This window comes from Furipterus horrens, unplaced genomic scaffold (genome assembly GCF_987537825.1).
Source record: "Furipterus horrens unplaced genomic scaffold, mFurHor1.1.pri manual_scaffold_11, whole genome shotgun sequence".
In the NCBI taxonomy this organism is placed as follows: domain Eukaryota; kingdom Metazoa; phylum Chordata; class Mammalia; order Chiroptera; family Furipteridae; genus Furipterus; species Furipterus horrens.
Genome location: NW_028327181.1, coordinates 19,065,057 through 19,091,522, shown reverse-complemented (window position 1 = coordinate 19,091,522; position 26,466 = coordinate 19,065,057). Strand labels below are relative to the sequence as shown.

The 26,466-nt window shown below is 39.5% G+C and overlaps 1 protein-coding gene across 1 annotated transcript in view; it reads left to right on the top strand.

Annotated features, from left to right (window-relative positions):
* PI4KA (phosphatidylinositol 4-kinase alpha) overlaps nt 1-26,466 on the top strand; it is a 99,927-nt gene that overhangs the window by 2,462 nt on the left and 70,999 nt on the right. Inside the window, exons 2-9 of the mRNA XM_090292108.1 lie at nt 12,823-12,939; nt 15,056-15,149; nt 17,351-17,439; nt 19,777-19,849; nt 20,494-20,753; nt 21,287-21,353; nt 24,527-24,675; nt 26,317-26,382. Of these exons, the coding sequence (XP_090148234.1) occupies nt 12,823-12,939; nt 15,056-15,149; nt 17,351-17,439; nt 19,777-19,849; nt 20,494-20,753; nt 21,287-21,353; nt 24,527-24,675; nt 26,317-26,382 (915 nt within the window). The remainder of the gene's footprint in view (nt 1-12,822; nt 12,940-15,055; nt 15,150-17,350; nt 17,440-19,776; nt 19,850-20,493; nt 20,754-21,286; nt 21,354-24,526; nt 24,676-26,316; nt 26,383-26,466) is intronic.

Here is a 26,466-nt window from a genome sequence, read left to right as displayed (position 1 = left end):
TTAACTCTTATCTATAATTGGAGGAATGTGTGGCCCAATGCTGAGGTCAGTGGGCTTTCTGGAGTTTATGGTTATCCAATCTGTCCTTTAGAGTGGTCTGCCATGGAGTACAAATAATGGTAATGGCATTTTTTTCAGCCTGATGCAGCTGAGAAATTTCCATCCTTATTCCCTTTCCTTTGTGAGGTCACGTTAAAAAGAACCTCCATAGAGTGAGAGGAGAGAGACTGAGCATCGGCAGAGGGTATTGTGTTGCTAAAACCATTAAATCTAAAATATGTTATAAGAAAAATTGGAAGAAGAAGAAGAAAGTCTTTACCTGTAAACATACCACATTAGCTGTATTTGTTTGCTAGGATTGCCATAACAAAGCACCACCGAAGTTTATTTTCTCACAATTCTGGAGGCTAGAAATACAAAATGAAGATGTCAGCAGTGTTAGTTTCCTTTGAGGCCTCTTTCTGTGGCTTGTGAATTGCGGTCTTCTCCCTGAGTCTTTACAGTCTTCCCTCTGTGCCTGTCTCTCTCTGTCCTCAGATTGATAGGATTGGCCCACCCTCGTTACCTCATTTTAACCTAATTACCTCTTTAAAGACCCTATGTCCAAATACAGTCACATTCTGAGATATGTGGGGGTCAGGACTTCAATATGTGAATTTGGGGGTAAGGCACAATTCAGCCCATAACATTATCCCATCAGAACTTTCATTTCTTTCTTTTTCTTTTTTTAGTTTAGTTTTTTAAAAATAGTTTTTCAATGACAGAACTTTCATTTCTTAAAGTGCCTTTTTAGTCTTTACTCATATATAGTTATATTCACTTTATGGTCTTTTTTCAGAAATAGCTCATATTTATTTATTTATTTATTTATTTTTGCATCGACAGACCATAATTTACTTAAGCATTTCTCAGTTTAGACTTTCGAGTTTTTTGTTTATATACCTAGCATTTTGTCATCTTCTGATTTCCATACCTGTATTAAATTATAGATGGGTCTTGATGTTTACCACCCAGCTGTTTTCAAAGGACAGCATCAGCGAGACACCTTGCGCATATTTGTCTATAGTGTCACCAATGTTCTATTTTAATTTTTTCTGCCAATTCAGTAAGCATAAAAGGGTACATTATTCTTTTGATCCCAAGATAATGATATTTGAACATGGTTGTCTATGTTAAATTATAAACAATCATAAAACGCCATAAGGCAGAAATGGGTATGAGATACTGCTATATTCTTGTTTTCTGCTCTGTGGAAACTTGAATTCTGCATTCTCTTCATACTTATAGTCCTGTTGTTTGAATACTGGCTCCTAGCTGTGCTTGCTGTAGGTAGTTTATTTTCTACAGTTGGATCTACTAGGTATGCACACAGTCCCAATCATCAACTAATTTACAAATATGTAGCAGCAGTTATAGTGCTAGGCTGGACCGTTGTCTGTCCAGAAATAGCCTGTGGTGGTCCATGAAGTCGCTTTTCAATAAAAATCCCATGGGAGGATATTTAGCTCTTTTGCACTTTGCAGGGATGTGAGTGGGAGGCACAGATAATTGGGGGGGGGGGCACAAACCTTTTCTCTGTGGCACTTGACAGGTATGTGAAAAATATAATACAAGATAAAAAAAATGAAACATGCTCTAAGAAAATGAAAATGTTGTGGGCTCTTGCTGGGAAGTTACTTTCCCCTGAGATTTTAAGTAGAGAAGGCTTGGAAGTGATGAGGGTGGGCATTTATAAATGCTTAACATGGTTGGCAAGGCAAAGGTCAAAGCACAGAGGAAAATAAGGAACAGGTAACAGAGGTTGGCAGAAACAGTATATTTAAAGGAAAGAGTGGAAATGAGGCTGGAGGAGAAAGCAAGTGACCTCTTACGTAGTTTGGATTTAACTGATGAGACAGGGAAGCGCCCTTGAACGTTTTAGGACCTGAGAGTGATGTGCATTAAGATTATTATGGCTGGATTGTTTATATGAATGGCCTTAGGGAGTCTCAGAAGTGATGTGTCACTAGCTATTTGCTCCCCCACAGGGCAAAAATGTTCTACTTCTGACACTACTGCAGACTTTCTTTTTTGCTCTCTGTGTTTGTACTTTGTACCCAGTGGTTGCTTCCAGTCCCTTTCACCAGTAGCTATTTCATGTTGTTCATTTTAATTGCTGAAATTTATCTATGCACATAGTTATCCTGATGACTTATTTATATATGTATTTGCTTTTGTATTTACTTCTCTTGTGTAACTTGGCGTTTTGGAAAAATGCTTAGCCTTTTCTGAACATTGCCAAGCAAACCAGAATACTACTTGTATGTGTGAGATAAACTGACACATAAATACAGTGTTGAGGAAAAATCCTCAGTTCTCACTTGCATTTATTTGTTAAGTTCTGAGAGGCTCTTTCTCTGCTGTTGAAGTCATTCTTTTTTCCTTGGTGTTTCTGTATTTAGAGCTAGTCTAGAACCCTAGATTTAGGACAGTTATACCATTATGAAAGCAAAAGATGGTGACATTCATTCATTCATATAAATCTTTGAGTGTTTGCTGTGTGTCAAGCACTGTGCTAGGCCCTTAAAAAGGCCCCTTGGAGGGATGAAGAAATAGACATGGTCTTGCCCTCATGGAGATTACCATGGAGAGAGAGAGACAGACAAATAAGTATTAAAAAATTATAAGTAAATATAATTTTAAATGGTAACAAATGCCACAAAAGTAAATGATGTCGGTGAATTTTGTCTCAATTTTAAAAAGTAAGTGGTGTGAGGAGAGATAAAATGTTTATTTATATAGATATTAGGGAAGATTTTAAACACAGCTAAAGGATGAGTAGAAGTTAGCCAATGAAGTGTGTAGAAAAGAGTACTCAAAAAAAAAAAAAAAAAAAAAAAGTACTCCTAGCAGAGGGTACAGCTTATGCAAAGGCCCAGAGGTAGGAAAATGTTTGACTCTTGATGACCTTAAGAAGGCTAAGTGGTTGCAGCTCAGGGAGCCGGGGCAGTGGTGGTGGGGGCACAAAAATAGGCTGAAGAGATGGGCAGGGCTTGATCACCCAGGACAGGTCATGAAAACGATTTTCAACTATATCCTAAAAGCAACTTAATCATTTTATAGCCTTTAGGAGATTGGTGAGGAATTTAAAATATTAGTAATAAGTAAAATAAAAATGTCAATTGTGATTAGTATAGAGATGGAACTATTTTAAGACCACTTTAAATAGATTTGTGAAAATTATAGTTTGTATGAATGTTAGGTATTGTTTTCCTAGATGTCTTTTCTCACTTAGGAAAATAGTCTTATTAGATCTTTTGGGGGAACTTATAATTACAATTATGTAGTTTTAGGATCATAAGAATTTGGATGTTTCTTCTTTTCTAATACAGTATTTAAAGATATAAATTTCCCTCCAAATTCTGCTTTACCAAGATCCCACAAATTTTGTAAAATGTGTTTTCTTTTTTATTCTGTTCAAAATATTTTTTATTTACCTTATGATTTCTTCTTTGATTCAGAGGTATGTGGAAGTGTGTTGTTTAGTTTCCAAACATTTGGGGGATTTATAGATTGTTTTTGTTGCTGATTTCTAATATTTTTCTGGTGCAGTCAGAAAACATACTCTGATTTCACTGTCTTCTGGTATGAAGCCAAGGCTCACTTTGTTTCCTCTCTCAGGTATTGCACCAGGTAGTGTGTGAAACCAGTGGTTTTATGTACTTGTCTATTTTTCTAGTTGTTTTATGGCAGGAAGATGAATCTAGGTCCTATTATTTCCTCATGGCTGCTCGTGGAAATTCTTGAATCACAGGATTTTATTGCTGGGGCAGACATTGCAAAAAATTAGTCTTGTCATCTTTTTATACATGAGAAAACTGAGGTTTGAGGGAGATAATTTGCCTGTATTGGCATAGTTTTAAGGCACAAGCAAGTTTCTGTATATACACATACTTGTTGTTTTGTCCACATTTTACAGAAGGAAATACAAGGGCAGAGATCTTCAGTTAGGTTTTGTCACTTATCAGGGGTCACTTAGGTACAAAGTGGAAGAGCTGGACTGAAAATCAGAACCTCATGACTCTGCAGCTTGCCTGATCATTGAAGTACAGTACTGCCTGTTGAAGTGATGTGCCAGAAATCAGAGACGTGCATTGTATGTGCGGTGCCCTGCCAGGCACACAAGCAGGGCTCAAGAATGGTGGCTCATTAGTTGTGTGTAAAGGCCCATGTGGGGCTGCCCGTGTTGAATGTTGTAGAAAGCCATGCAAATAGGTCACACAGTCATCTACCCATGATCAAAAGAACATCTTTAATGAAACCCTCGCCCAGGGCTGCTTGTAGGAGCAGGTGCTGTGCCACCTGCACCTGCAGCTTCTTGTGCATCATGTCACAAACACCTTTGTTTATCCTCATAGCTCTGTGTCACTTAGAAATGTTAACTATGCTCTCTAAGGAGCAGTACTTTTGAGAAAGAACGATCTAAAAAATGGTTTTAACAAAAATACTGCCACTAATACTCAGAGCTTTATCTTTAGTTCTCAGGGAGTTTTGTTTCTCCAGAAAGACTCTTCCCAGAGGTTTCAGGTAACAAAAGTTGTATGCTTTTTAAAAAAATTGCTTAATTAGTCAGCTTGTACTGCTATTATTGTAGCTTTATTTTGACCCAAATACCTTACTGGCACCCACTGTTATGTCTGATTCTCATCTCCAACTTGTGAGAGCATCTTATTTTCTCCTTGGTTTGGCATTTCCTTACCTTGGCAGTCTAAATTCCTCTCTCTCTCTTTTTTAAAGAATGTATTTATTTTTAGAGAGAAGGGAAGGGAGGGAAACAGCCTGTTTCCTCCCACACATGCCCCAACTGGAGATCCAATCCACAACCCAGACATGTGCACTGATTGGGAATTGAACAGGTGACTCTTTTCTTTGTGGGGTGAGACCCAACCAACTTATCAAAGTCTATGTTAGTGATCTCTGTTGCCTCCCTGTGGTCCCTTGGCTTATTTTCTCCTCCAGGTTTTGTGTAAAGCCCCTCTGGATCCTTTTTGTAAATGGGAGTAACCCTGGCTCTCTGGTGATTTTGAGCTTAATGACTTTTTATAATGTCAGGCTCAACAACCCCCCAAAAACAAACAACTTGTTAGTTTGTTGTAAAATTCTGAAAAAAAATCACTGTTATTTTCTCTTTTCATTTTTAAATTATACCATCAAAGCTTTATTCTGCATTAGGACTTTGACCTTTCTGTATCTCAGTTGCTTAATCCGTAGGATGGGGATAATTCATAATATTTACCTAATAACGCTGTTATGAGGATTCGATGAGATAATGCAGACTAGCACCTGACATGTGATAAATGCTCACTAACTGTTAGTTGTTTGTATTTGGAGAGTGGCACTCACCAGAACTGGTTCTCCCTTACCTGATGTGTTACAACTTCTGTTGGACCTGGGTTCAAGTCTTCACATGTTATTTTCACAAGAGTCTCAGTTTCTGAGAGCATTTTACATCAGAGCCTGGACCTTGTGCCAGGTTTTCTGGGCTCTCCATCATTTGGTTTCTGACCTGTGTTATTCAGTAATTGTCATGTCCTTTTTGTTGGTTTTGTAACTCTCGGTGGACTGTAAGGCTTGAAAGGGAGTGACTGTCATACATCACTTCTTACAATCTTCCTTCCATTCATTTGATGACACAGCATGTAATTGTTCAGTGCCAATTGCATGCCAACACTGTGCCTGGTACTGATTATATGACAATTATCATAATATAGTTTTAAACCCTACAGTAGGAAGCCTGAGTTCTAGTGGTACTCTTTCTTTTCTTTCCTTCTCATTTCATTAATTCCCTGTGACACTGGCGTCTTTAGGTCCACTAAGTAGTTATTAAGTTTCTGGTTAAGTAGGGTGCAGTAAATACAGTTGATTAGGGGGACACAGTTCTGTTTGCAGTGAGTAGAAGGTAAGTATACAAGTAACATCAAAATAAGATGTAAAAAAATAATTATCTCAAGAGAAGTACAGAGGTGTGATGGGAGAGATCACATCTCATTGTGGGGTCTGGCCCTGGCCAGTGTGGCTCAGTTGGTTGGGTGAACCAAATAGTGGTGAGTTTGATTCCCAGTCAGGACATATACCTAGGTTGTGCGTTCAATCCCTGGTTGGGGTGCATGTAAGAAGGCAACCAAACAATGTTTCTCTCTTACATTGATGTTTTTCTCTCTTTTTCTTTCTCTCCCTTCCTCTCTCTCTAAAGGCAATAAAATAATCTCTTCCGGTGAGGATAAAAAATAATTTTAAAACATTGTGTGGTCTGGCTTTGAGAAGCAGGAGTCATGAGATGGATAGGTAGAATTTTTATAGGAGAGTTGAGGCAGGTTGAATGAAATGTTGCAGATGGGTGAAGACCATGGAAAAGGCCAGGCAGGGAGAAGTGAGGGTTGTATTTGGGTCTGGGTGTTCAGGAGAAGTTAGGAGGACCTTCATTGCCAGGGTGGGAGTGTGCATGAAGTGTTCACTGGAGTGGGGAGCCTTGAAGGTGCATGAGCTAGTAGTGGTGATATTGGAGTAGGGAGAGACAAAAGTCAGAGAGAGGCCTAGTTAAGAACCTATTGCCTAAGACTGCCTAACCTCTAACACAGGATAGAATAACACACAGTGATCTGCCTGCAAGTGGATGTTTGGCAGTTGACTCTGTGAGAGCTCTTGCAACCCTTCATCTATGATCCTGCATGTGTTTGGGAGTTGTTAGTGGTCCTCAGGTCTGAGGTCCAGGTGAGCATCGTTTCAGTATAGTAGTTGAACTTGTGTGCATTCTCTGTTTCTTTAGAGAAATTATACCAAGTAAAGCTCAATGTCACATTCCATTTTTTCCTTGTTTTTTGTTTTTTTTTGCTAATGAGATAATTTAATAAATTTGGCTTTATTTACACAGAGCTGTGGAATATAGTAGTCCCTCTCTATATTGCGGTTCACTTATCGCAGCCTCACTGTATTGCGGGATTTTTAAAAATATATTTAATTATTTATCGTGGATTTTTTGCTGTAAGGTTAATAAGGGACTGGGAATGGTTTATAAGTGTGTGGGAAGGGTTTATAAAGTCTTGAAATATATATAAGTACTAAAATAAATGTAAGGTTCCTACTTCGTGGATTTTCACCTATCACAGGGGGGTCTAGATCATAATACCCGCGATAAGTGAGGGAATACTGTATTTTCAAGATCACTTGTGTGGCTCGGTGGTTTGGGCAGTGACCCACAAACTGAAAGGTTTCCAGTTCGATTCCTGGGCAGGGCCCTGCCTGGATTGTGGGCCAGGTCATCAGTTGGGGGCCTGCAAGAGGCAACCAATCGATGTTCTCTCCCTCTCTTTCTCCTTCCCTTCCCCTCTCTAAAAATAAATAAATAAAGTCTTTTTAAAAAAGTTGTAGGACCATTGTATGTGGAAAACATCTGTTTAGCTTATTTGATCCGGATTATCTTTGTGTTGCTTCTTTGTTCTTGGAATACCTAGATTTTATCCATTGAAATTTCTTTTTAAAGAGTAGTACTATTTTATTATTTTTATTTTATTATTTATTTTTTTTAAGGAGAGGAGAAGGGAGGGAGAAAGAGAGGGAGAGAGACATCAATGTGTGGTTGCCTCTCATGTGCCCTCATCTGGGGACCTGGCCCACGACCCAGGTATGAGCCCTGACTGAGATTTGAACCGGTGACCCTTTGGTTCTCAGGCTCTCAGGCCAGTGCTCAATCCACTGAGCCACACCAGCCGGGGCTCAATTGAAATATTATACGTTGTTCTCTTACTTTCTGAGCGCTAAGAGTATAAATGTTATTGTCCTTTCAAAAATAAGATTTCTATCAATGGCAAAACTGTTTGTACTATTAATATTTTTCTATTCTGAAGTTAACGTTCATTAAGGAAAATACAGAAAAGATTAAAGAAGGAATTAAATATTGCCTGTAATGTTATTACTAATTTTTGTACCTTTCTTGCTAGGCAGGCCAGGTTATGAGTTTTGGTTAATATTTGATGACTAATTGTATTAGTTTCCTATTGTTGCTATGACAAATTACCACAAATTTAGTGGCTTAGAACAATACACATTTATTTTTCAGTCTGTAGATTAGAAGCCCAACACAAGTCTCAACTGGACTAAAATCAAGGTGATGGCAGAGCTGTACCTTTCCGGAAACTTTAGGGAAGAACCCGCCTCCATGTCTTTTTTTTTTTTTAAATCCTCACCCTAGGATATGTTCATTGATTTTAGAGAGAGAAATGATGTGAGAGAGAAACATCGATCAGTTGCCTCCTGTATGCGCCCCAACTGGGTATCAAACCTCCAACCTCTCGGTATACAGGACAATGCTCCAACGAGCTGAGCAATCTGGCCAGGGCTCCATAGCACCTCAGAGCTCTCACATTGCTGGTTCATGGTCTTTTCCTTCATCTTCAAAACCAGCAATATGGATCCACCCCTCAGATCACATTGCTCTGACCTCTTTTTCTAGCTCTCTTGTCTATTGTTAAGGACCTTGGTGATTATACTGGGCCCACCCAAATAATCCAGGATAATTTCTCCATTTAAAGATCCTTAAACTAATCTGCTAAATTCCTATTGCTATGTAAGGTAACACATTCACAGGTTCGGGGGATTAGTACACAGATATCTTTGGGGGACAATTATTCTGCCTACCACACCAATGTGGTTCATGCATCTCTGAATCATTTTGTAGCTCTCTTAAGTTATTTATTCTTTTGTTATCTATGTTTCACATTTGAAAACTTTGTGCCCAGCTTTTAGGGTAATTTCTAAATTGTCAGAAAGGATTTGTTTAAATATTTTTAAGTGAGTGGGAGTTGAGGGAGGCAGGTCTGAAGTCAGAGTAGCCCAGAGGCCTGGGTGCTTGAAATCGGGGTATCCAGGCAGTCCAAAGGAGACAAGGATGTTAAAACCTGTGCTTCCTTTCAGATATCTCTATCAGACATGGTGACAGCTGCATGTGCAGTAGGGTTGAGATATGTTCGTGATGCTGAAAACTTATCCTGGGATATTGCTGGAGCGCATGCCTGTGCCCTTTCTGAGTATTTAGTTTCCACAAAAGAGTGTAATACTAAAAAACAAAAGGACTAGCAAACAGAAAAACAGACACAACCCAACCCAGACAGAATACCTATCCTGCAAGGAGAAATCCATTTATTACATTTGACATAAAGAAGGAGACCTTGGCTGGGAATCGAACCAGTGACTCTTTAGTTCATAGGCCAGCACTCAGCCCACTGGGCCACACCAGCCAGGGCTAAATCTTGATTCTTAACTTGAGTTGTTAAAGCCTCTGTGTGTTCCTCAGTGGCTGTGGTTTCCCGTTGCTGTTAGAATGCAATCCAAGCTCCCACCCTGGCCTGTGGGGCCCTATAGGGTTGTCTCTGCTTACACTTGGACTTCTGGGCATCCCTACTCTCCCTTTCCCACAGTGTTGCCACCCCAGGGGACTCTGCCAGAATGCTCTTTCCTGATTTGTCCTGGCTGGTTCCTTAATCAGCCCCAGTATAATGGGCACCTTCTTAAAGAGGCATTCCCTGAGCACCCCATCGAAAGTAGTCCTGCAGGCACTGTCGTTGGGGGAAGAAAATTAAAAACAAAATCTCTCAACCCAGAAACACTTTCCACAAAGGTAGTAGAGAAAGATAACACTTTTATTACTGAATAAGCATTAAACCAGAACATGATATGCCTCACAGGCAATCCACTAAGAGATTGCAAAAGCAGAAAGAAATCTCACTCTTTTATATAACCAGTCAGCTACAACCCATCACATACATGTTTTCAAAGTAAACCATAGCTAGTTCTCAGGTAAGAAGACTTGACAGCATGGTTTGTCACATGTAGTTCATTTACCTTCTAATTGGAGTGACCGTCTGTGTTAGCTAACTGGCTTTAATTAGAGGAAAGACAAACTTCTCTCTTTTATTACAGGAGGTTGTTTCCCAACTTGGAGCAAGGAGTCTACTGAGGTTAGGCTCCTACTCTCCCAGAAACTGGAAGATAGGGGTGCTATCTCCCTTGATATTTACATTCCGGGTCCTTGAGAAAGACATTCCCAGGTCATAAAGCTTACAAATTGCCCATCTAGTCTTCAAAAGGATTTATGTACATTTCCAGAGTGTACAATGGTGAGTTTTCAATGTAAATGAACAAAGACAAAGGAGGAGAGGGAAATGGCTTCCCTTATTTCAACAAGGAGAATTAAGCCTCTTGTTTTAAATTTGTATTTGTTTTTACCTCCTCTCATCTCAGTATTTACCTGGTTGGTCTCTTCAGGTCTAGAGTGAGAGCAAGGGCCTACTCTGCCTGATTTCAATGCATCCAAAGTTCTCAAGGCTGTATCTCCCACAAAATAGGTGCCCAGTAAATAGTGAGTTAAAGGCATATTGACTTGATTAACTCTTATTATATAAGCCACTTGGAGGGCATTATTGAAGAGCAGTAGCATGGACAATGTTTATCAGGTACTGTGAAGGAGTCCTCAGTTCGGGTCTTATCTAGCTCCACAAGGGCTGCTGTGTAGACTGGGAAGCTGAGGATCAGCATGTCACCCGAGTGGGCTGTGCCAGAGCCAGGATGTGACTCTGGGTCTAAGTCCAAAGTCCATCCATGTGCAATTCACTCCCCTTAAAATTGTCAAGATTAGATTTAGATACAATAGAAAAAGAAAGCAGTCCTTGCCCTGCCCCCCAAAGCAATCTCTAGGAACAGACAAAGGAACTGAGAGCATAATTAAGTGTCGTGTGTGTGCGTCATGTGGGAATATTGACGGGTTACCTTTTTTTTGTAAAGTTGTATCTTTTCCATATTTAATGATGAGATTGTGCCAGTTGTGATGAGTTTCTAAGTCTCCATTCTGTCTTCTAGCACATTAGTTTTACCTCCCAGGTCAGAGGCCCAGTATGTCTTCTGTGTGTTCAAGGAGGGTGTTGATTAAGTATTGCACAGGACAGGGCATCGTACGTGGACTTTGACAGGGCCCCATATTCTTTGGTTACCTGTTGATTCGTTAATCAATGTCCTGTGCATCATCACACTGACTCATTTTGATAGAAATCTACCTTCTTTCCATCTCTTTATTTATAGGGATATTTCATAAGAGACTTTTTCTGTTCAAGATACATGATTCTCTGGTGAAAGTGGCTGGAGCCTGTGAAATGATCACTTTATTGTGATTGGTGTGCAGGTCTTTCTTGTATTTTATTTTCCCTCTGGTTGTGAAGCACATTATCCTTGTGGAAGAACACTGAAGAAAAGTGGGAATTTACATTTCCATTCCTCTTATTACTACTTTATACTTTATGCTCTTTTGCCTAAGCATTTTAATCAAAACAGCACAGATTTATCCCCCCCATATGTATATGTTTTTTATTTTAACTTACTGGATGTTTATCCTGATTATATAAGTAATATTTTCCCCTAGAACATATTTTGGCAAATATGAAAAAGCACAAAGAAGAAATGTAAAGCCACTGGTCACCCTGCCTTTCAAAACTATTAACATTTTGCTATATTTTCTTATAGTATTTTTTCTGTATATGGTAATTCAGATCATTCCTCTCATAACATTATAGAATATTTAGAGCCTTGTTCTGTCGTTGCTTGTTTTTAGAAAAACATTGTTTTTAATGTCTGTAGTATTAGGTTAAACTTTATGAAAGCATTGGTTTTGTAGTTCAAAAATGGTTGAATATCAGTTATTTCATGTGATTCAACCTAGTATTTCATCAATTGGTTGAATCATTGAGTCTTCTAATGTTAAATAGATAATTTCTGATTTTCAGTTCTACTTACAACACTGTGATGAAAGTATTTCACATAATCTTTGCCCAGGTTTCTGATTATCTCTGTACAGTCATTCCCAGAAGGAACATTGCTAGGCTAGGACAGAGACTGTTGGCTCTCTTCAGATTAGAAGTTGCTTTTCTTTCAGGCCTGTGTTGTCTCTTTGTATTTGCGCTTTTAAAATCCAGGCGAACAAAAGCAGTTTCCTTTTTTCTAAAACTTACAACAGAAATTGATGCATTTTGGGGGCAAATGTAGAGCACTACTCTTCCCTTCGCCATTAAAACATCCCATTAGGTCCATATCAGTGCTAGTGAGAGCTAATCACTGGATTGGCACCCTGAACAGCAAGGTTAGGGCCTCCTGATGTTTGTTAATACTTTGTTCAAGAGCTTCTTGCAGCAGAGATTTTAAAGATTGAGATCTTTTTTCCTATTTATAGTAAGTCCTTTATGACAGATATTTACTGTTGGTTTGTTTTGAAGATAATTCTGATTTTTCCTCTTATTCAGTAAGTTACTGATTTATTCCTGCTTGCTTTCTGCTAACCACTATTATGGCGTATCCAGTTATAATAGATATTGTTTACTGAGCACTTACTATGTGCTGTGCACCGTCTTAAGTGCTTTACACACATCTGATTTTTAAAGAGCTTTAAGGGGAGGCACTGTCTCTGTAGGAGGTGTGGGTAATCTGCTTGTAGGCACCATGGGAAGTGGGGTGTGTGGACTGGCCTGACACCAAAGTGCAGGTGTTGGCTATTAGCTGTTGTGCTTTACCTCCTCTGTGTATACATCATCGTATCCCTCTGCCTGGGTCCCTCAGAGTGCGTGTGTTTTGAGGGCACATACAGTATATGATAATTTCAGAAGCTGGAGATGTTCTTTTTATGATCCTTAAATTGGAAAAATGGACATTGGTTATATAGACTCACTGGGCCTTTTATGGTATTGGTTTATTCCAAATGTGGGGTGATAGTTTTTTAATCTATGGGTTTTTGGTCTAATTTTCTAGGTTGAGAAGCTGCTTTGTATGTGTCCAGTAGATTTCCATGGGATCTTCCAATTAGATGAAAGGCGGAGAGATGCAGTGATTGCATTGGGCATTTTTCTCATTGAATCTGATCTTCAGGTAACTCTTTTCTAAATTGAAAGTGTTTCTGCAGTGTAAAGGGGGGTGTGTGAGTATAATTTAAATTTATACCTGCTTATGTTCACCTAAAGCAGTACTAGAAGAATGCATACAAATCTAATAAAGGTGGTTAGCGGTGGGCAGGACAGTAGGTGGAATGAGATTTTTTTAATGTACATCTTATGAAATTTTGTTTTTTGAACTGTGTGAATAAATTATGTTGTTAAAAGGTAGGGTTTTTTGTTTACTTGTTTGCCAGAAAATTAGTTAAAATCTTTTGTGAAGTAATTGTGTGTCCTCCCGAGTAGACTTGATTTTTCAGTCTCAGGTAAAATGTTCATTAATCAGACTCGGAGTAAGCACTTGTTTTCCTTCCTAAAGAACGATATTCTTTGAGATAATTTTGATATAATATTATCTTTTTCAAAATGGTGATAGACATAAATTAAGTTTGAGTACATGTTAAATGTGCCTTTCATTTCTTTAAGATCAAAATAATATGTTCAGTCTTAAATTTTTATTATGCATTTTGGATATAAAATATTTTAATACAAAACCGAATTCTTTATCACATACATATTTTCTGACAATTAGGTATATATATTTTTAATTTTATTTTTAATTAAAGTTGACATTCAATATCAATATTATTTTATATTAATGTCAGGTGTACAGCATAGCAGTTAAACAATTATGTAATTCATAAAGGGATCCTCCCGGTAATTCAAGTACCCACCAGGCATAATACATAGTCCTTACAATATTACTGACTATATTACTTAGGCTGTACTTTACATCTCCGTGACTGTTTTGTAACTGCCTTGCAGGGCCCTTTGGAGTTCTGTGCCTGTTAATACACTAGGATTCTGGATACATGTTGTAGTCAGCGCCTTTTTAGCCTTTTAGAGGAGAAATTGTTTTGTTTTCACTAAAGAAAGTTCTCTGGTTATCAGTTGTGGTATAACAAACTATCTCGAAACTTGGTGACTTAATACAACACTTTCTTTTTCTCATGAATCTGCAATTTAAACAACCCAGAAGAGTCACTGTTTCTGCTCCATTTGGCATCACCAGGGATGGCTTGAAGGCTGGGATCTGGAATGTCCTGAAGCCTCATTCATGTCATGTCTGGGTGTTAACCCTGGCTGGGGCTCTTGGCCAAGTCACGTCTATATACATGGCCTTTCCATGTGGCCTGAGCTATGTTACTGGGTCACACCATAGTGTCTTGAGTTCAAAGGACAAGTGTCCTGAGAAAGAGCCAGGTGGAAGCTGCACTGCATTCTCTAACCTAGCCTGGGAATGCAGTCCATGCATACGGCCCTCTAGATCCACTAGAAGCAAGTCTCTAGGCAGCCCATTTTCTGGAGATGTGAATTCAACTCCACCCTTCAGTGGAAGGAGTGTCACAGAACTTGCAGCCGTGTATTCAAAACCACCACATGTTTTTTCAGTATTTCAGAACGTCAAATACTATTCCCCTTCTCTGCAGCACACTTGCCTAATTTTTAAGTGAAGCGTCTATAAATAGGGAAACAACCCAAAGAGCCAGTAATGGAAAGTTGTGAAGTTATATGCTGATTGGCTAGTTTGGAAATGAGAAGAAAGTAAATTTTCATTGGCTAATGATGACTATAAAATCTAATATTTAATTTGAGAATAGCCAAAGGAAATGTGAAGCAGAATATAAAAACAAAACAAAAACAAAAAGCAGAAGCATCACTAAGTTTAGAAGCATGTGGCTGTGAGATTATCTCCTGTCCAAAGGATATGATCCTGGAGCCCACTGAAGGGTTTGGGGGCAATCTGAGCACCTCTCGGTGAAGGCAATTTTGAGTGTGCATGTACACACACACCTTCTTCTGGAGAGGCCCTCATTGGGGCCTGGGCCCCGCAGAGGAGGCCAGAGCTAGGCTGGGCAGTCAGCTCCAGAAGGGCAGGTTTTAGCCTTTCCCTTAGGCACTTAGGCTGATGGAAAACTGGAAGGGTGCTACGCCATGTAAATGTTCATCTTAGAGATGATTAGGCTGTGGATATACTTTGCTTTGTGTTTAATCTATGCTAAAAGGCTACCAGTCATGGATTTTATTAAATATAATCTTTTTTCTTTTTTAAGCACAAAGATTCTGTGGTTCCTTACCTCCTTCGACTTCTTAAAGGTCTTCCAAAAGTGTATTGGGTAGAAGAAAGCACAGCTCGGAAAGGCAGAGGTAATTTTGTATAATGTTTTCCCTGAATGCAAGGAAGAATATATGTGTTCATTGTAAGAATTAAGTGTTTAATTATACTAACACATGAGTTAGGTTGCTTCCAGCAGGTTCCACCCCTGGGTGTGGGACAGCTGCCTGCCTGCAGCCACGTGGCCTGTGCCTACTCACTCTTGTCCAGTGCCCATGGGCAAGGGATGGAGAGGGCAGGGCTGAGGAAGCCAGCTTTCCATTGCACTCTGAGAGTAAGCAGGAACTTTGAGACCTTCAAGAACCTTTTCTCATGTCTCATTGGCCAGAATTGGGTCACCTGCCTGTCCTTGAACCAGTTTCTGTCACACTCGGATGAATAGGTTCACTCCTGGAATGAGGTCAGTTCTCCATATTGCATTGCTGCTGGTCTAAAAAGGAAGGATGAAATGGATGTTCAGGACTCATCCCCATGGGCACTAGAAGTATTTTTATGACTTTGTTGCTGTTGCTAAGTGTCAGTTAAACTTCGCACCTTTACAAATGGAATAAATTCGTGTGTATTTCTCTTTAACTTTTATTTTGATCTCTCTTTAAGGTCAGAGGGAAAGTTTGATTATCTTATTCCCTCTTCCCTTTCACTGCCCTCCCCTGCCTTCCTCGTTCTTCTCTCCTTGGTTTCTTCCTTCTCTCCCTTCTGAAATATTTACATAGGTCCCCTATATCCCAAGCATTGTGTTAAACACTTAAAATGCTGATGCTCTATCCTGGCTGGTGTGGCTCGGTGGATTGAGCAGCAGCCTGTGAACCAAAAGGTTGTGGGTTAGATTCCCATTCAGGGTAGATGCCTGGGTTGTGAGCTAGGTCCCCGACTGGGGGCATGGGAGAGACAACTGATCAAGCATTACATGTTGATGCTTCTTTCCCTCTCTTTCTCCCTCCGTTCTCCTCTCTCTAAAAATAAATAAATAAAATCTTTTTTAAAAATGCTACTGTTCGAGGAGACTCCAACAGGCCCTTGAGGTGGACTGGGAGCCTCCTCTTCTCCTTCCTTCCCTTTCTCTCCTTTCCCCCTTCCCCTTGCTTCAATGGGCTCCTCAGAGTGAATTGAGAGCTTCCCTCTTACCTCTAACCCCTTTTCCTCCCTTCTCTCAATAAACCTGGTGTAAAATCCTAAAAAAATAAATAAATAAAAATTTTTTAAAAATGTTACTGTTCTTGTATACCGATTTTCTAAGACTCTAAAATCATCTTGGAGGACCTCCAGCTTTTTAGAGCCCATGAAACTGAAGTTTCCTTGTAATGTCTCTCTGAGGCCCACCTTCAGATATAGCAGGGGGTTGGTGGCTATAAAGAAAGCCTTTGTCCTTTTTGTTCATGACATGGCCCTCATTTATTGGGTGGGCTCAGTCTGCTAAAGATAGGCTTTGCTGTTCTCACGAACATCATGCTCATGCCTGTATTCCTCCTGATCTTTGAGTTTTCAGCATTTCTGGTGACCTCTTTTTCCTAAAACTGACAGACCCCAAATTATGCATGTATCCTGGAATTTAAAGGACTACAAATTAAACAGAGAGCATTGCTAAAAAATCATCATCAAACCCTGGCCAGGTTGCTCACTCAGTTGTTTAGAGTGGTGATCTGATATGTCAAGATTGCAGGTTTGATCCTTGGTCAGGGCATGTACCAGAATCAATCAATGAATATATAAATAAGTGGAACAACAAATCAGTGTTTCTTTCTCTTTTTTTTTCTTCTCTCTAAAATCAATAAATTAAAAGAAAAGATTTTCTCCATTTGTCAAAATAAAGCAGAAAATAAAATACAAATATTTAACATAGTTTAAAGTAGTATAGATAGATATTTTTGTCAATTAGTCTCCATATTCTGTCTCGTATACACTATCAAGATTGTTTTCTCACTTAATTTAGGTCAGGAATCAAAAATGGAATTTGTCATATTGAGAGGCTGTATAATCTGAAACTGTGAACTGACTCAGGAAACATTTATGTTTATTGAACCAAAACATTTTATTAAAAGATAGGCAGGGGTATTCTCAACAAACATGTTGGTCCTCTATCTGTTCTTCTGAGATTAATTTCACTGAGGGCAGCGACCACTTGAAACTGGTCCCTTGGCCGGCCATGTGAGAAAAGGAACATACTGAACTGGGTGACCAGTACGTGTGGCTCAGTGCCTCATTTGTGATGATCTGATTTGTCTCTGGATTCCAGGTGCCCTCCCAGTTGCAGAGAGCTTCAGCTTCTGCTTGGTAACCTTGCTGTCTGATGTGGCTTATAGGGACCCTTCACTTAGAGATGAGGTAAGTGTATGGTGAATTGTGCATTGCTATAAGATCAGAAAGAGTCCCAAAGTGATGACAGGATTAAAAAAAAAAACTAATTTGAAGTGATTGGATTGTTTATGTTGATTTATTTCATACTGTTAACAGCATACCTAAGAAATGTTTAATACTTGCTAACAGTACTTTTCAGGTTACCCATTGACCTCATGTGTCTGATCTCTTTCACCTTTTCAAAATAGTCCCGGGAGGTAGGCAGCAAAAGGCAGAGGCACCTTGTTTTCCTGGCTCCACGTTGGGTATTGAAGTCTTTCATAGAAAAGAATTTTCTAGATAGTTGAAACTAATCTTTAAAGTGCTCAGATGTTTTTGGTTTTAGTTTATTTTATTGCAAATGTCACTTAAATGTGTTTCATTCTTTTTAAAACAGAATATGATTGTAATCTCTGGACTTTTTCTTAATCAGATTTATTATTTTGATAATCAATTTTTATATGCTACTATTTTCACATCCTGCTAAGGAATGTCTGGTGGCTTGCCTCTATGCTAAATGTTCCCAGCTATCTAAAGCTTTTCGTATTTTTGTATCTTTTTTAATTTCAGAAATCTCTTTCCTTGATATTAAGCTGTAAGTTCTATTGTCTGTTTCTACCATTACATTGTTCTTTCTTAGTGTAAGTTCTTTATTTGTAGGTTTGTTAAAGAGATAACTAGATATGTTAGAATTACATATTATTTAAAAATAGGCTGTGAGTTAAGAGCTTTTCTTAAATAATCTCAAAACAGAGAGGTTAACAGTGAAGACAACATTAATATATGATATGGAGAAAATATTTCAAGTCTTCATAGGTTACTCAGCATTATTTATATTAGCAAAATGTGAGAAACTCAACTTGATTATGAACAAGTCATATTAAACCAACTTCATTCTCTTCTTTTCCTGGGTTTTCTAAAACTGGTAGCAGAGGGAAATTAAGAGGATGTAGTCTAGTTGATCTTTATCAAGGCATTGGACGTACCCTCTCCTGATGTCCTGGAATATGGGCTGAGACCCAAAACAGTTCATAAGGAACTGCCCGGAAGGCCACTGCAAAGGGTGGCTGGTGAGGTGCCAGCCCAGCAGAAGCCTCCGGTAGCCCGCCCCTACTGTTGAAGCAAAATGAGCGAGGTCCACGAGTGAAGGTCAGAAAGCAAGTTGACCTGATTTGTAGAAAACACAACTCCAGTAATTAACAAAAACCAGTTGGTGAACTAAAGTTAATACTGTGAGCTTTGTAGGGATCAGTGACAGGCAAAAAATACCAATTACATAAGCAGAGGTGACATACCTTGGAAGTAGCATGTGTGGAAAAAATTTAAGGAGTTTTTTTTTTTATCTGTGAGCTCATTGAGCCAGCACTGTAAAGCAGCTTGCCAGAAAGCTAGTGACACATACATGAAAGTCTAGAATCTGTGTCGAGTTTGGTGACTACAGTAGCCCCTCTCTATATCGTGGTTCACTTATTGTGGCCTCACTGTATCACGGGATTTTAAAAAATATTATATTTAATTATTTATCATGGATTTTTCGCTATATCACGGGATTTTGTGGTACTATATACATATGTTGTTAAAGTTACATAGGTTTAAGAGTGTAGAATATGTTTAGGAACCTAAGTAGTGTTTATAAAAGAGTGGGAAAGGTTAATAAGGGACTGGGAAAAGTTAGTAAGGGACTAGGAACGGTTTATAAGTGTGTGGGAAGGGTTTGTAAAGCCTTAAAATATATATAAATACTAAAATAAATGTAAGGTTCCTACTTCGTGGATTTTTACCTATCGCTGGGGGTCTAGAAGAACATAATACCCGCGATAAGTGAGGGAATACCTTACTCAGTAAGTCCCAGCATCCCTGGAATATTAAAGAATTTTATACTGAGCACTACAATAGGAGATGATTCCTGGAATAGTGGCCTACAGTAAAACAGAAGCTGGCAATCAGCATCATAAAGGATTTGTAATCATAAGGAATGGGTGAAAGGAAGTAAAAGTATTTAGCCATAAAAAGGGGTTTCCGGAGTCTATCACCTATTTGCAGAATATGGAGAAAGGAGTGGCCCCCCACAGCTGGTGGGTACAAAGCCCCAGGAGAACAACATTGGCCCAGTGTTAGGAGAAACTCTGGACCAGCCCAGAAAGGGAGGGTTTTTGTCCCTGGAAGGACAGCTGATTGGCCCCTCAACAGAGATTTCATGTGGGGAGTTATGCATCAGATATGATGTTAAACAAGGTAATGTCTGAAGCTTGTAATTCTAGATTAATTTTGTGATATTTTTCTGATTTTGTTTATAAGTTTGCTCTGTTTCCTTGGCTATTACAGATCCTAGAGGCACTTTTGCAGGTTTTGCATGTCCTTTTGGGAATGTGCCAGGCTTTGGAGATTCAAGAAAAAGGTATGATTATAGATCTAAGACTTTCTTTTATTTAAAAAAATGGTTTTGTGATTATTTCTTTCCTTTTCTTCGGTCTTCTTTTCTGTTCTTTACTACTCTATGTATGTCATGGATGAAAACCTCCCTATATTAGTTGCCTTTGTTGTGTGTTAGCTAAGAGGTCACATGGGGGCCATGAGCACAGCTCTGCCACCTGAAAATGCTGAGTGACCTTGGGCAAGTCACCTCATCCTTCTGGGTCTAAGCTGAAACTTCTTCACCTGTAACATGTCTGATATCCAAAGGTCATTTTTCCTCTAGGGTAAGGTTAACAGTATTTTCCTAGAAGCAATAAATAAATTGTTTAAGTATAGAAAGGTGCCTGATAATATGACTTAGCTGTATAATTGATTTGAATGTACCATGAATAGACCAAGACCTCCAAGAGAAGGCAGCTGTGTGTGACGCAGACATAGCCTGAAGTTATCATTAATGACAGATTGAAAATATCATCGGTCAGCCCTTTGGGTTGACCCTGTTGGTGTGGCTTATTCTGACCCTTCAAATTTGTTAGTGTGTGATGTGAGCCAGTGTTACAAGTTGTACGGTACGGTTCTCTCACAGGTAACTTTCTGGTGTCAGAACATTCTTACTTTGTCTTTTAGAATACCTTTGCAAATATGCGATCCCATGTCTGATTGGAATCTCACGAGCATTTGGGCGTTACAGCAGCATGGAAGAGTCTCTCCTCTCAAAACTCTTTCCCAAAGTCCCTCCTCATTCTCTCCGAGTCCCGGAGGAGCTGGAAGGCGTTCGGAGGCGTTCCTTCAATGACTTTCGCTCCATCCTCCCCAGCAATCTGCTGACCGTGTGTCAGGAGGGCACCCTGAAGAGGAAGACCAGCAGTGTGTCCAGCATCTCTCAGGTCGGGTTGCACCCTGGGAACAGAGCAGAGGAGTGAGGTCTTGTCTAACTGCTCACGTGAAGAAAATCCTATTTGTGTGTTGCTTAAGGAAACTTAGAAAACAAAATGTTCTCACTAGAATTCTCTTTAATGTAAAAGCTTTCCTTGTCCTTTTTACAATTTATATGTGATTTCATTTCCTGGTCATGAACTATTTGTTTCCTAGCAACTGGGTGCCAAAATCTATTCTGAGTGGGAGACAGTTGGTGTCCTTAAGAAGTATATAATAGACTCATGGAGAAAAGATAAACATGAAAGAAAAGATAGGACTAATTCTGCTTAGTTAATCAAATATAAAATGTATGTCTAGAGAGGAAAAACTTAGCGATGTGGTATATAGTAGAGAAAGCTGTAGGTCTAGTGGGCTTCAGGGAGGTGAGTCTTGAACTACAACTTGAAGTACAACTATTGAGCTAGAAAAAGGAACCTTTTCTAAGACAAATCTGACTGAGGCTTGGCCTTTTGTGATCTATAGATATGGTTGTGTGTTTCAGGTCAGCCCTGAACGTGGGATGCCCCCTCCCAGCTCCCCTGGAGGATCTGCCTTTCACTACTTTGAAGGTGGGTATCACCTTCATATTGTCCTATCACTCAGGTAGCAGGTTCATAGACTACTACATGTGATACCGGGGATGGTAATAATGAATGCTCTGCTCTCATGTACCTAGCATGTCATGCTTTTAGAAAGCACTTACAGTATTTTCTTTTAAATTTCTTAGAATATAATTTTAAAATATTTTAGAGATTTTATTTATTTTTTAGAGAGAGGGGAAGGGAGGGAGAAAGAGGAGGAGAGAAACATTGATGTGCAAGAGAGACATTGACTGGTTGCCCCTTGCAAGCCCCCAGCTGGGGACCTGGCCAACAACCCACGCCTGTGTCCTGACCAGGAATCAAACCACTGCTCAATCCAGTGAGCCACACCAGCCAAGACATAAATTATTTTAAACATAGAGGAAGTGCAGAAAATAATATATAGACACCTATGTGCCTGTGTCCACAATTTTAGTATGTTAACTTATGAAAGCTCTGGTTTTCAGTTGTTTGCCTAGCACTTTCATAGAATTTACTAGATTTGATTCATATCATAGCCTTGTGCAGTGTCAGACATGTGTTAAAATTGTCTTCAACTTATCCTTGAGGGAAGTGAGACTGATTAAATAATAGGAGATGAGGAAACCAGATTCCATGCTTCACAATGCCATCAATTCCATTTTCAGATGATGCTAATTGCTAAAAGATTATTTGTCAAAGAGGATCTTGAAAGATGTGAAGGAATTTTTTTAAAAAGAGGGAGTGCCCTGGTTGGGTGGGTCAGTTTGTTGGAGCATTGTTCTGTGCACCAAAAGGTTGCAGGTTTGATTCCCAGTCAGGGTACATATGTAAGTTGTGGGTTTGATCCCCAGTCGGGACACTTATGGGATGTTTCTCCACCACCACCCCCTTTCTCTGTAAATCAATAGAAATATCCTTGGGTGAGGATTAAAGGGGAAAAAGCGAGGGGAGTATCTGAACTCAAATGTGGGCAACTTTGCGTATTGTATTTCTTGGCTATATGAGAAAACATGCTATAGTCTTTGTATGTATTAGATAAAGGCCAAGTTTGCTCACTCAAAACCCACCTCCCAGAGAGAACCACTTTTCCTAGAATATATTCCTCCAGACTTTAAACAACCCCTTTGAAACCAGTATTTTCTCAGGGCATTCGAGGACAGCCATGAGGTATCCTTGAAGGCAACTGTTTCCTTAGTAAATTGCTGCCTGTGCTCAGGCTTCCCTTCCCAGTGGGGTTCCCCTTCTTTAAGCACTTCAGTGAGTACCTAAGACTGGGGCACACCCAGTTGTGGGCTCACCGTTTGAGCTTCATTTAGCAGATACAGGCTGAGCACTGCTCTCCTGCAGGAGTGAGCTGGACAGACAGTTTTTCCCTGCCTGAAGTGTAACTCATTGTCAGAGAGACAGGCAGGGAACCACTGCTCCTTCCCTTTTTGTTCCCGTGCCTTCCGTTTCACTCAGAATTTTCTTACAGTTAGTCTCCCCTTCTCTTCCCAGTTCCTCTTCTCCCCTGCTGAAAGGATTCTCTTTAAGAATTAGTTTTTAAAAGCACAAATCTGATTATTTAATTTCCTGCTACAGAGCTTTCAGTGACACCTCCTGACATAAATCCCAAATCTTAGATCCTTGGGCCCCGCAGTTTCCGTCTTTCGCCTTCCTCTGTGCCCACGACACCCTGGCTCACCCAGACAGGACTTCATCCTTGTGTCCCAGGGTCTGTCTGGGAGATGCCCTTGATCACAGACTTCTTACCTTCTTTTATTATTATTATTATTATTATTTTTAAAATACACTTGTATATACTCATACTTAAGCTGTACCCCATGATGATTTAATATACATAGTGAAATTATTATTACAGTCAAGCTATTAATATAGCCATCTCCTCACACAGCTACCTTTTTTCTTTTTCTTTTTTAAAGGGGTAAATGCACCTGAAATCTACTCTTGGCAAATTTCCAGTATTCAGTACAATATTATTAACTTATCATACTGTATGTTCTCTCTCTAAACTTATTCATCCTGCATAATGGCAACTTCATATCCTTTGACCAACATTTCCTCATTTTCCCCTCCTCCCTGCCTCTGGTAACCACTGCTCATTTCTCTGCTCCTATGTATCTGGTATTTTTAGATTTTACATATATGTGAGATCATGTAGTTTTGTTTTTTTTTTCCTCTGGCTTATTTCACTTAGCATAATGTCCTCTAGGTTTGTCCACGTTTTTGTAAATGGTAGGATCCCCTTCTTTTTAAGGCTGGATAATATGCCATTATTTATATACAAATATACAGGGTAGATATTTTTTACATACATTTTATAGACACACACACCTTCTTACTTCCCTTAAACCAGCTTTCTTCTTTCCCTCCCTTCTTTCCTCATTCATTCCCTCTTTCAATGGTCATTTATTATGTTGGCCCCCAGCATCTCAACTTCTTTTCAGTATTATTGCCCATCCCATCCCCTGTAAGTTGCTGGTTTGCTCTCTTGGGACTCACCCATCTTTAATCAGGTCAGCAGCGAGGCACTAGCATCATAGAACTATAGGCCAGCTTTGACACAATTGGAATAAACTTAATTCTTTGCTTTTTCTGTGCTCTAGTGCTTGAAAAAAAGTCATAAAATTTATTCTTTGGTCCCTTATAGATTGACACTGTCTGTCAGTATTTAATTGAAAATATCACAAGCTTATTTATTTTTCAATCATGCTCTTCTAACATAGATAATGGATTTTCAAATAATTACATACTTTTGTATTTATGTGTTGGATGATTGACTGTTTTTGTTCTGACTTTGAAATTTAGAGTAATTTGCATTTTTGTCCCAATTTTGGTGATAAAATATCGTCGGAGCCCTGTGGACTTTCGGATCCCTCAACCTTTAAAGAGATGTAATTCTTTTTTTTTTTTTTTCTTCTCATCATTAAATTATATTGTCTGGGTTGAAAATATTAGGACATGATTATATCTGAGCCTTTGACATGAAACACCCCAGGGAGAGGCGTCACTCCCCAAGGATTTGCAACCCAGATTTTACTTCTTAATTTAAAAAAAAGGAATTGGAGTACAAACAAAAGCAAAGTTTCCATCTTTGTTGGTTTTTGAGAGAATCAGCTTGAGAAAGTATCCTGGTCACGTGTTATTGTGACTCACTTTCCTGTTTTCTTCTTTATCAGCCTCTTACTTACCTGATGGGAGTGCCCTGGATCCCGATTACTACTTCTCCACCATCAGTTCCAGCTTCTCAGTTTCTCCTCTTTTCAATGGTATCACCTATAAGGAGTTCAACATTCCACTAGAAATGCTTCGGGAACTCTTAAACTTGGTAAGCAGAGCACTAATGGATAAACAGACCACAGGTGTATCAATTAGTAAAATTGCTAGTGGTGTGAGCCTGCATTTTTTAAAAGAAAAACTAGGAGTTTTTCAGTATTTTGAATGAACAGCTTACTAGTCATAATTTCGGGGTTAAAGAGGACAGACAGTAACATTCACAGAGCAACTGTGTAGTATGTTCTCATCTCATCCTTCCAGCTACCATTTTGGGGAGGCAACCATATTCCCTAGTTTATAGGTAAGGAAATCAGTGTCAAATACATCAAGGGTCTGTACGCTAAGGACAGGGGCAGTGCTCACCTCAGGGTACCTGATTCTCTCTGGAGCTGCTCTATTCACATCTATACAAAACCTAATTTTTTCCAGTTTGGGGTCCTTTGGATGGTCTTTGTGGTGATACCAGAGAAGGCATTGGTGCCACTGTCTTGAGTCCTGAAATGGACTTTGATCCAGGGTCTCTGAAGTTATGATTGAACTGGGATGCTTCAAGACATTGGAGTGGGTAGGGGTGAAGACAGCAGAGACAGACTATATAGGTGAGACTTTCTGTTTTGGAAAGAAAGAGAGAATGAGAATGACACCCGAAAGGATGAAGCATGCACTAGAGAGAGCAGCCATCTCCTCCTGTGTGGGGAATGGATGGAAATCACTCAGAGAAAGGCTTTGGGCTGAAGATGAAAGAAGACATTAAAGCACAGGTGATGATTAATGAGGACAGAGCCATAACGAATTACTAAATAGCCTAGGATGTTAGTGAAGTTGCTGTCAGGAAGGAGAACTCCCCCTTAACTGCTCCTCACAGGCAGTGTCTCAGACAGCATGCTGGCCCGGGTGGCTGGTGGCCTTCTCAAATGGCTCTTAGTGTCATCTCAGAAATCTCAGCTGAAGGCTGAATGTTTCAGATCCTTTCTTAGGGGAATTATTCTTTCTACTATATTTTAACTTTTCAAGGTTAGGTTTCCTTCTAGGTAATACTTAATTTCTTCTCCTGGCATGTTGCTTGTAATTATCTATACATTTCGAAAACGCCTTCTTAAAGTACCACAGGTCAGGGGAGCATTTTGATCAGGTGATCCCGCTGTTGACAGAACAGTTCATTCCTCTACTAGATGCTGTGTATATAGAGAATGGGTGGGAATGATCTCTTCTATTAGAAATTTTAAATGTGTGCTGCAGTTAGAGTACCTGGGCAGCACTCAAAGAGCCCAGGGAAAGAAGGAGGAGCCATGAGCACTTCAGGACTGGCTGAGAAGGTGCTCTTGACATTTGGGAGGGGATTTGGATGAAGTGTCAGTGATGTAGGAGTCTGAAAGCTTTCACATCCTGAAACCAGAAATCTATTGTCAGCAAATTGAGGAAATCTAATGCCAGCAAATTTGAGAGTTGGTACCTTTACTGTTTTTATGTCATTCCAACCTAGGTAAGAAGAGTTCCCAGTGATGGCCGAATTAAGGGCATTTCGTGTGTATAGTTTGGTATTCTTTATATATTGTGGCCTATTTCTCTATCACATTTTTCACCACATGGGCCTGTTAGGTGGTTTTATCCATCAGCATTTGTTCTTAGAAGGGGCTGGCATTCCTCTCTCCTTGTTTGTCAGGTGCCTCATAAGGTCTTGTTTCCCTAATAGGTGAAGAAGATTGTTGAAGAGCCTGTTCTCAAATCCTTGGATGCAGTTGCAGCCAGCGTGATAGAGGTACCTCCCTTCTGAAGGCATCACCCTGAGACCCGCCTGCTGTGGGCCTCTGCGTGGAGAGAGCAGGGAGGGTTTGCGTGGGGG